Source organism: Cherax quadricarinatus, chromosome 85 (assembly GCF_038502225.1).
Source record: "Cherax quadricarinatus isolate ZL_2023a chromosome 85, ASM3850222v1, whole genome shotgun sequence".
Lineage (NCBI taxonomy): Eukaryota > Metazoa > Arthropoda > Malacostraca > Decapoda > Parastacidae > Cherax > Cherax quadricarinatus.
In genome coordinates, this window is record NC_091376.1 from 11,331,024 (window position 1) to 11,342,513 (window position 11,490).

Here is an 11,490-nt window from a genome sequence, read left to right on the forward strand (position 1 = left end):
AACCGCTTTTTAGTTTCGGATGTTAAAAAATACACTAAAGTTGCTACACAACCCTTGAAACATCTTGCTCATTTAGTAACATCTCTCTGCAACTAGAGAACCTTCTGTTAATATATGGCAACAAAAACAAATATAGAAGGCAATTTAGAAAATGATCTCCACTTGTAGGTACAGCAGTAACAAATATCACTCCAAGTACAGTACTGAACTTTTACTTAAGGAAACAATCACACCAAAGCCACTGAACATTTATTTCAATTAAAATTCTTTTATCAATAACTAAAATTACTCACTTTTAATCATTCTGCATTGATAACTTTAATTTTACAATGGTCATATTTTTTTTTATAACTACTTTTTATTTTATAAATGGGTCAATAAATGCTGATTATCTATCTTTTAAATTTCTAAACTTGCATATTAATTTTGAGAAAAATTACATATCTAGCATATACTGTATTGTATTTTATTACCACTTGTCTCATATCATTAAAATTTTACCTTTTGGTTGAGGTTATGGGACTTTTTAGTATTAAGGTTCTCCGATGTTTAAGAGTTTGAAAAGTGCTGTTCTAGAGGCTGTTTTCTGTCTGGTCTGATGCATTTTTGCCCATGGGCAAATATAGTACAAACAGCCTATAACTGTGGAAATGAAAACGTACCTTGTCATTAGTAAAGTTAGGCGTGACATCATTACTCTCTGGGGTGGCTCCAACTACTGGGGTTCTGATAGTAGACAGTGGCAAGTCATATAACTCTGATGTTACTTCCTCAGGCTTCTGATTTTCTCCTGTGAGCCATTGTGCTGTCATTTCCCTGTCATCTCCATCAGAGTCAGTGACGGACAATGAGGAGACCAAGTGTGAACTTGCATCTGTAATTATTTTGTCTGAAATAGATTGTTCTTGGGGTTTAGAGGACATAACTTCTTTCCTGAGTGAATGATCATTTAATTCATTAGTAAACTGGAATTCTTTAGTGGAAACTGAATTCTTGTGCTGAACACTGCTCTCACAATTGTCCTCTCTACTACTTATGCTATCAGTTTTTCTTCTGTTACTAGTACTCTGGTTATTACTGACATTATCCTGTTCATTATTAATCACAGCTTCTTTTAAAATGTTTTGATTTGTATTTTCCACTTCACTTTTCTTGTGAATGTCTATGGGACGTTCTTCACCAGGCAAGGTATCTTCAACAGGAGTGTTGTTTGCTTGCACTCGACTACTGACAACATTCTCCTCACTTGTCTCAGAGGAAAAGCTAGCAGTACGAGTTTGCACCTCATGATCTGTTTAAGGCAAACATAAGAAAAATATTAGACTTCAGAGTACTACACTGCACAGCTAACTCCTAGCTGGTGTGTATATTTCAATTGTCTTCATATGTAAAATACCAAACATAGCACAAATTACAAAACTGATAAACAGTAGACCCTCATTTTACACACAATCTTTTTACAGGATTTTTTGTGAAACACAGTTGAAAATTTAAAGCATATTTTCGAGGAGCATGTTGTAACTCATTTAGCACAATGTAACTTAAAGGAAAACAGTATGCCTCCAGATCTCCATGCATATATGCCCCATACATTACACAGTCGATTTTCAATCTCATCAAGCCACAGCTTCTATGGCTGCACCTCTATGTTACACATATATTGCTAAGACAATTGTAATCATTGAAAATTATGCAACATACCTAAATAAACTTATTTCCTCCCTTACTTATTCAATCACTGGCTGAATATTAGACTTGCATGTTTTCTCTGGAAGAAATACAGACTACAATGCATAAAACACTAGCTTTCTTTCCCTCCTGGGCCTTTCTTAAATAAGACAGTTTAAAAATTAAGTTTTTATTTAGATTCTGGGTACATATTGCCCTCTTCAGGGCTATATGTACCCATATAATGTACGGCCTCTCCTCACTTAATGATGGAGTTCCGGTTCTAAACAAATTCATTGCTAAGTGAGGAGCATACTATAATGGAAGTGGGTTTGTGTCAACCATCTTTGATATTGTTTTTATGTCACTTTTGCACCATTTATAACATTTCTGGTATATTTTTAAATGTTTATACAGTAGTGTACTGTATATTGAAATAAACAGAATAGAGGAAATCAGCTCTAATATACACTATTTAGGTACAAATACTGGTCAGAGACCCCGTTATAAGTCCAAGGCATCAGTAGACGAGTGCACTGCTAAGTAAGGAGAGGCTGTACTGAAAAAGTAAAACTGACCAAAGATGCAATACAAAAATAACTCAGCCCTTCAGTACAATTATCAGTTACTATCCACCTCAGCCTATGATCCACAACCATCCATTTTGGCCCAGTGGGGCCACACCATCTCTACCTGACTGACAGTCATCAACATACACCAGCAACCAGAAATGAAGGCAAAACAAAATTAATTTATGCATCTTTTTTTAGCTACATTCAACTGCAATTACATTTTATTTTTTTAGAATTATGAAACCTAAAGCAAATATTTATTTGGCATTTTTGAGGATTCCATAAACATACATAACCTGATTTATCCTTTATGTACTTCAGTTCTTTTCACAATTTTTTATTTACAGGTTGTTTTCATTAACGTAACTACTGTGTTAAACAAGGGTCAACTGTACATAGAAGCATGCAAATTCTTTTCTCAAGAATACAGTACTTAGAGGATACCCACTTCCCACATGTTAATTATAAGCCATATGTTAATCTATACAATACAGTACTACAAAACAGATCTGTGAATGGCTATAAATTCTTGTCCTACATTATCATTAATAACTGTTACAATAAATAAATTTCTACTACTGCTAAGATTTCCCTTTATGCTAAAGAGGAATCAATTAACCAAACCAGAAGACTAGATAAGCACCAATAAGACATATTGACAGTCCCCCAATTGAAACCATCATGCAAACCTGTATCTGAGCACAGAGAAGAGCTGGAGACAGGTCGAGGTCGCAAAGAAGATCCATGAAGCACCCCTTCACAGGAGACTTGAGAAATCTGAGCAGTACCCTCAGAAGTTTCCTGAAGAGATTCCATTACCTTTGGAGCCTCTTGAAGTGACCCCCGTGGGATACTACAATCAGAATCAGAAGATTCCAACCCATCATTGTGATGAGACTCTGAGTCTTCCCAGCTTGTGTGTTCTAGCATCATGGCCAAGTAGCCAGCTCGATAACTGCTTGCTGTTGTTTGTGCAGGAAAAGCAGCAATGGGAGGAACAAAGGAAGATGCTTTATTAGAGATGTACGAAGAGCTTGTGGAGGGTGAATGTGTAGATTTTAAAATTCCATCATTTTGAATTGGAATAATTGGAGTATCCTTATTTTCTGGAGATAAATCACTTGCATTAGATATAATACTGGATTTTTTTGAGTGACACTGTGAAGAAACGGAAACACCATCAATCTCCTTTTCAGACAACAAGGACAGCATATCAAAATCTACTTTTGATAATTCTGACACATGGACTGTAAATGCCTCATCCATAGGTTCTTGGACAATTCTTTCATATTCTTCAGCTTCCAGAATATGAGAAAACTGTGAGCCATTATACTCAGAAATACTATCCTTGCATTTAGTTTCTAAATCAGAGCTTAAAAACAAATCTGGCAATGCTTGTATTTCTTCTTTATGAGATGTTTCTCTTACAGAAGTTGAAGCCTGTGTAATTTCCATAATCACAGGTGGGGGAGGTGCCATTTTCTTCTGTAGTATTTGAGTTCGGGGTAGTGGTTTTGGTTGAACTTCTATTGTAGGTGGATTAAAAATAGTATCCTGAAATGAGAGATGCAAGTTCCTCATGCCATGATTTTCATCATTTACAGTTTCTTGTATTGTCACTGTTGTATTCTGATCTGTGTTACTGCTGGTGAATTTATTTGCCAATAACGAACGAGATGGTTGCTCTGAAACAATATTTCTTTGTGCTGGTAATGGGGCATCCATTTTCAGTGGTGTTGAAGACTTAGGCTGACTGCCAGATAATGATAATCCTGGTTTATTATGGTCTAGTGCTGGGCTACCCTCAGCACTCTGATGGACTGAACTCGATGAGATTGCCAAGACATCCCTGGGTTCAAATATATCTTCATTGAAGTCCATATCATCATCAAGTACTACATCATTTTGTCTTACAAGCCTCTTATTTCTTGCTAGGGGATTCATAAGTATATGTTTAGGAGACTTATTCTTTAAACCAAATTTTTCTTCTTCACTAATTTTCTGAGTTTTGCCATCTGCTATAAATTTTTTGCTGAAATCCTCATTCTGAACAGTTGAATGTGACTTTGTAACAATTCTGAATGTTGGAATATCTGGTATATTCTCCACACCAATATTCTGTGGCACTACAGCATCAATATTAATAAAATTATTTTTGGCACTAACACCATCACCAGGAAATCTAAGATGATTTTCTTGACCGCTAATTTTCGTAATCAAATTATTGCTTTCTTGAATATTGTCTGCACACAGCTTCTGCATTTTCTCACTAATCACAGAAGATGTAGGTAAAAGTTCTTGGGAAGAAAGATGAGGTTTAGCTTCATCTTGATTCTGGCGATGCTGGTGGCTATGGTGATGAAAATCCTCGGGATCAGCTAACCTGTCAGGAGAGACTATGCCACTTGCTGTGCTGTTCAAATTGTTGCTGTCTGTGCTGTGGCTTAGACTAGATGCTGCTGCTGCCGCATGATGCATTCCAAAGGCGACTCCAGCAGCAACAGTAGTACGTGCATCAGTGGGTGCAAGAAGTTTGGTAGTGTTGGAGAAACTTGAATGTGGAGGTGTCATATTGGAGGAGAAAGGAGTGGCAGGAGAAGGCTGAGTACTATTCAAGAGGGTTGCATGAAGATTAGTGTGCTCTGTGGAGGGTTAGTACATCCAATTACCAAGCATGCTGAGGATAATACACGAAGGGGTGGGGGCCCTAATTTACAAACGAGTTGCATTCCCGGTATTTCAACTTCAGAATAAGCCATTTGTATCCCTCAACCAATTAATGTACCCTAATAAAAATATTAATTTGAAAGGCTAACAATATCACACGTTAGCAACCTCAGATCAGCATTCGTAGGGCAATTATTTTCTCAACATAACTCAAGCATTTATATATCAGGGACCCCCCCTGTCAGTAGTAACATGCACATCAGACATGAGATAGTGCAAATACCATGCCATTACTTCATAAAAGTTATAAATTAAGCATTTTTCAGGCTTGACATTATGCTATATGAGGAATAGAGGTTACACTAGCATGGCTGGAACAACTGATTATTAACCCATAATTTGAAGAGCAAATTTTAAATGCTTCAGTTCATCTTGAACTGTGGCTTTATAATGGTTCAGGATGAACTGAAACATCTACAGTTTCCTCTCAAAGGTGTGTTAATAGTAAATGAATGGTTTTATTAGCTTCACAACTGCAATAACGCCTACTGTAGTTTGTAAACACTTTCCTGCGAACTTATCTGTATGTTATTACAAAACAGAAAAACTATCATATGTAATACAGTGCTGTAATTACTTCTACTGTACTATAATATACTTGCTCATGCTGTCTACTGTACTGTACTAGCAAACTCCTATATTAATTAATGAGCATTCAAACGGTCTACTAAATATATAAGCACTTCAAATTGTTGTTAATCTACCATGCATTCTAAGTATTAATATCAAAGCATTAAAATATTAAGAATAATTTAGCTACCATCTCTAGTATGCGTATATCAAGTAATGATAAATGTATTTCAGTATCAAGTAACATTATAAACATTAAACCATAAGTTATACAAAACCAATTATTGAACTAAAATTACACATCAATGAGAACGGCTTTAGCTTAAACTGAATACTATACAAAAAATGTGCCTAAAACAAAGAGAAGTGCCAAGTTGTAATACAAAACACAGTATATTGTACTTTATTTTTGGCAAAAATGGAACTGCAGTTTATAATACTAAATACAATACAGCAGTAAAAATAGTTTAAAATGCTAATTTTTGTTGACCGGCAATAATTTCTCCAAGATCATTAAGGAATTCAGTCCAGTCATCTTCCATGTTACCATCATCAAGAAATACCTGCGGAGCAGACACAAGCTTACCTGAGGCCGAGGACAGCGGTGGAGGGGACTCTAAGTCTGCTGGGGGAAGCAGATGAGGGTTATTTGCTTGCTGTGGGTCTACACTACTCAGTGATGATACTGAGCTTACATGGGAGGATGTTGGAGAAGAGGGTTGGTTATTAGGCTTGTGGGGAGGATCATGGTGTGCTTCCCCATTTACCAAGGGTACATCTTCCTGGGAGGATGACTTTGTGGGTGCTGGGGACTCTGACTCTTCTGGAATAGCAGAGGGCCAAGTTGATTCATCCTGCCGTATGGGAGGCGGCTTGGGAGGTGGCGGAGCTCTGCGCTTGCCCCGGGAGGAAGACAAGGAAAGGTTTGATGTGGAAACCACTGAAGTAAGGTTAGTAGGTGGAGGTGCTGGAGCACCACCTGCACCTTCTGCATTACTGATTTCTGAACCTGCTGGACTGAAAAAAATATATATATATGACAGTTTGCAAAAAAATAACAAAACAACATTGAAATAGTATGCAGCAAAATAAATGTTACAAATGAATCATAATATTAAGTAAAAAGAAAGAATCAAGTAACATGGGGACAAAGTTCAAGATCCTATTTATTTTGTCATATGATACACAGTACATATACTATATCACCTACAGAACAGTTATGATGCTCTTCAATTTTCCCCTCATGAAGAAATTTAGTTCTGAGTTGTAATGAAAAACTTTGGATATGATACATCCAGCTCTGGACCTCAGACCAAAGACAGGGTGATGAAACACTCTAAATAGAGTGGTGGAGGGTGTGTTGGAGGTAAGTGAAAGAGTAGGAGGGAAGGGAAAGGGGTTGGAGTAAGGGGGGTGGGAGTAAGGGGGGTGGGAGTAAGGGGGGGGTGGGAGTAAGGGGGTGGGAGTAAGGGGGTGGGAGTAAGGGGGTGGGAGTAAGGGGGCACTGCAGGGTAAATGGGTAATGGGAAGAGTTGGGTGATTAGCTCTTACTCCCAACCATAGAGCTTCAACCAACTGATGCAAATTAGTCCTGTCACACACATTTTTTCACCCCAGTACAGTATGCTTCAGCCATTTCATTTCTCACCTTACTCCACTTTCTGACCAACCTTATGAACTGCTTCCAGACATCAATCGAACACAGTAGCAGTAAGCAGAGTTAAATTGGAAGCTGCCATAGTGGAGAGCTCTGTTCCACAAGGCACAGTATTCACCCCCATCCTGTTCCTTATCATCATATAAGACAGACAGAGATGTAAACCATAGCACTGTATCATCCATTGCAGACGATACTAGAATCTGCACGAGACTGTCATCCACTGAGAAGATTGTAAATCTCCAAGAAGATATAAACCAAGTTTTCCAATGGGCAACAGAGAACAATATCGTGTTCAATGAAGACAAATTCCAACTACTCTGTTATGGAAAACTGGAGGAAATAATAGCCAGAACTGAATATATGCACCATAAACTCGAACCGCACAATAGAGTGGAAAGGTAATGTGAAGGACCTGGGAATGGTACTGTCTGAGGATCTCACCTTCAAGGATCACAACAGTGTCAATATCACATCTGCAAGGAAAATGATAGGATGGATAATGAGAACATTCAAAACAAGAGATGCCAAGCCAATGATTATCCTTTTTAAATCACTTGCTCTCTCTAGGCTGGAATACTGCTATACATTAACATCTCCATTCAAAGCAGGTGAAATTGCAGATCTAGAGAATGTATGGAGATCCTTTATTGCACACAAGTTCTGTTAAACACCTTAACTACTGGGAATGCTTGGAAGCGCTCAACTTGTACTCACTGGAACACAGACGAGAGATACAGTGTACATCATAATCTACACCTGGAAAATCCTAAAGGGATTGATCCCTAATCTGCACATAGAAATCACTCCCTTTGAAAGCAAAAGGCTTGGCAGGCAGTGCAACATACACCCAATGAAAAGTAGGGGCAGCATTAGTACACTAAGAGAAAATACAATAAGCCTCCTACCAGCTATAAGGGGAATCAGCAACAGACTCCTGGCTGCCTTCAAAAGGGAGCTGGACAGATAAATAAAGACAGTGCCGGATCAGCCAGGCTGTGGTGCGTACATTGGACTATGTGCGGCCAGTAGTAACAGCCTAGTATATTAGGCCCTGATCCACCAAGAAGCCTAGTCATGGATTGGGCTGCAGGGGCGTTGATCCCTGGAATACCCTCCAGGTAGATTCCAGGCTCAATGGGTGTGTAATACCCTCAAGGTATACTCTATTTTTTTACATTTCTTCAAATTACCTTCACTTTGGAAAGGAAACTTATGACAGTGTCTTGGTTTGTCCTGCACTACTGTTAGTACATCCTGTGTAAAGTACATAACACTATTTATCCTTTTCTACCCTATCAATGACCTATAATAATCTTTATGTCATGATTTTATTGCTCTTATTTCTTTGTTCCTTCAGTGACATAAGGCAAATACCTAGTATTCATTCTTGGTAGCTCATTTCCTTAACTGTTTAGCTGCAGTAAGAGTATATAGTACCTAGTTCTGGTACAGAAATGCACTTTACTTACCTGGTGTCACTGTGTAAGTTTATTTAGGCACAGGTACACATAAGTACAATTATCATACAGTGTAAATTACCTAGGATAATCCAAAATAGTGGCTTACTTCCATTGAGGTCCTTGTGGCATTGTACATCCCTGGTGTAAATAAGCATTACACTGTATATATGTCTGGTGTAACTGTGGTTGAGTACTGTACATACCTGGTGTAGGGAGAGCGCTGGTCAGCTTCATGGTATCCTGAAGAGTCTGAGCTGTGACGAGAGAGGCTGGTGCCACCACCCTCATGAGCCTCACTGCTCTCCTCCTGCACACACACACACACACACACAATCATTATTAAGCAACACGAACACATCCAAGTGTATTGAGACCAGTGTACTACAGTGTTCATCCACTTCATAACACCAGTTATGTAAGTGGCTAACACATTACAATTCATTAAACACAATGCACATTTGTAATACCATACTACACTTTTAATGTAAACAGTTCATATGAAATATCCTCAAATGGTTCTGTAAATTTTTATAACATGTTTCCAAGAATTAGATAAAATTGTTTTAAAAAGGCTTATTTTCTATGGAATACCTAATATAAATTATGGTGAACCCTCAGTTTAGCAACTTAATGTAAGAGGTTTCTGATAAACTTAACTGCCCATTAAGTTTGAATGACGAGATTGTTTTTCCACGATTATGACAATAATGGTCAATCTGAGATATAACAGAATGAGTGGACCACAACAATAAAATCCAGTTCTGGATTTGATGAACTTTGTTCATTAAGTAGGCATTTTGAGAGATCACTGCATCAATATCTTTGAATCCAAGATGATTCAACTTATTACCAGCAGATATCAAATATTGCCAGAACAAATTTAAGTCTTCAAGAACAAACTGGCTTACTACCTCCACTAGCGCCAAATCAACCCAACTGTGATAACTTAAGGGACCTGCTGGCTGCCAACAATAGGCAAGTCTGAGGGTAGAAAAGTCCTCGAAACTTGTACATCACAGGTATATTCTTGCATAATGAGTTAAGTTCATCCAGATTTCATCCTTTCCTGTTACTACTCAGCTACTGCACTAGTAGTGTCCTGTTACTACTCAGCTACTGCACTAGTATTGTTTACATAACCTAACAATTATTAAAATCTAAGGTATCTTAAAATAACACAATAGCATTTATAAGATTAGTGGAAGCATTAGGAACTAGATTTTGGAAAGCTCACATAAAAGTTAGTAGACTAAGAAGATATTGGATTTAAGATTGAGAAGAGGCAATAGAACTTGCCTTGCCATTGGTGTGTGGCACAGGGGTGGCCACAGGAGTGGGCACAGGTACTGACGAAGGTGTGGATGTGGGCACGGGCTCAGGAGTGGGAACCGAAGGCGGTGCTGGCGCCTGTCTCTTTCTGTTTCTAGCCAAGTTTATGGTGGATGTTGGTCGTGAAAGTTGAGGCTGTGGTTGGAAGGAGGTGAGTGTTGCGGAGGAGGAGGCTAGGGAGAGTGGCCGTGGTGTTGGACGACCCTCCACAGACTCATCAGAGCGGGCAGGGCTGACACTCCGCTCTCCAGCACTGCCAGATGAAACACTGCTGTCACCTGTAGACTGTTACAATCGAACCTCACATTAACATCACAGTTATAGGCTTCAAATACTTCATATTTGAAATAGGGTTCACTAATTCTTAAACTTTCAAATAGTATTTTCTAAAAAGAGTAATTAGTCAACCCTCAATTTCAGAGACTAATGGTTAGTTAGTAAATTTATTTAGGCACAGGTACACACAAGTACAATTATCATATACATATATGCATAGTACAAATTACCTAGGATAACCCAAAAAAGAAGTCTGGCTTATTTCAATTGGTAGAGCAGGTGGTCAGAAATGAGGATAGTTGGAAAAAGATGAGATTGGTTTACTGTGATCGAAACTGTGGAATTTTTTTACATAATTTCCTAAATGTAGAATATAATAATTAATAATATAATAACCGTGTATTAAAATGTGATGCTATTTGGACCCTTTGAGAAATTTCGAGCGAGGGGGAATACAGAACAGCCAGGGGAGTGACGCGGCAGAGGACACAATACTGAATTTAATGTGTGAACACTGGTCTGAACTGTGCAATGTAATCAGGCATTCTTGAAGGTCAATTGGTGTATATCAGCCTCAATCCATAATTTAGAAATTGCTAACACATTCCTGCTGAAGAATTGGGATAAACAGTGGGGAAAACCCTTACAATTTGGCAACAAGGACAGAAAAATAGAAGATGCCATTTGTAATTTGTGAGCACTGGTTGTTGCTGAAATTCTGCTAATAATTTGGCATCTTCCAAGCCAAATTGGTGGGTTTTGGCCTGAATCTGTAATAGGAACCCATGCTAATGTCCCCTGCTGAAGAACTGAGACGGAAAATTTGCGGGACCTCAATAATTACGCGTGCATGGCAAAAGATGAGGGATACGACCATCATTCACAGGGAAGTGCACCATTAGTCCTTTCAGTTAGATGTCTATACGATTTGTCTTAAATAGCAATTCTCTTCTTGCCAAATAATGCAAGCAAAAATTTATGTATGCAATAATTTCACAAAAATCATTCTGAACCTAACAAAAAAAAATATATTTCATTGTGTTTGTTTATTACTAAATTATTGTAAACTTGTCTAAAATATATTTAGTTGGATTAGGCTAAATTAAATGGCACCTGTTATAATAAGGTTCTGTTCTTTTGGTACAAAATAATGAATTTTTACATTTACATAAATGAAAAAATATATTTAAATGTATAAGAGAAAATTTTAGAAAGAACTTAATTTTAA

General features: G+C 37.8%; 1 protein-coding gene across 11 annotated transcripts in view; it reads right to left on the bottom strand.

The window, feature by feature from the left end:
- LOC128703166 (serine-rich adhesin for platelets-like) overlaps window positions 1–11,490 on the bottom strand; it is a 434,412-nt gene that overhangs the window by 104,096 nt on the left and 318,826 nt on the right. For 10 of the 11 annotated variants that reach the window (XM_070103364.1, XM_070103362.1, XM_070103361.1 and 7 more), the window contains 5 exons: window positions 9,954–10,271; window positions 8,861–8,964; window positions 6,124–6,554; window positions 2,930–4,882; window positions 663–1,291 (listed from right to left, as the gene is read on the bottom strand). In XM_070103364.1, coding sequence (XP_069959465.1) covers window positions 663–1,291; window positions 2,930–4,882; window positions 6,124–6,554; window positions 8,861–8,964; window positions 9,954–10,271 — 3,435 coding nt within the window. The remainder of the gene's footprint in view (window positions 1–662; window positions 1,292–2,929; window positions 4,883–6,123; window positions 6,555–8,860; window positions 8,965–9,953; window positions 10,272–11,490) is intronic. The other variant, XM_070103370.1, reaches the window with a different exon arrangement.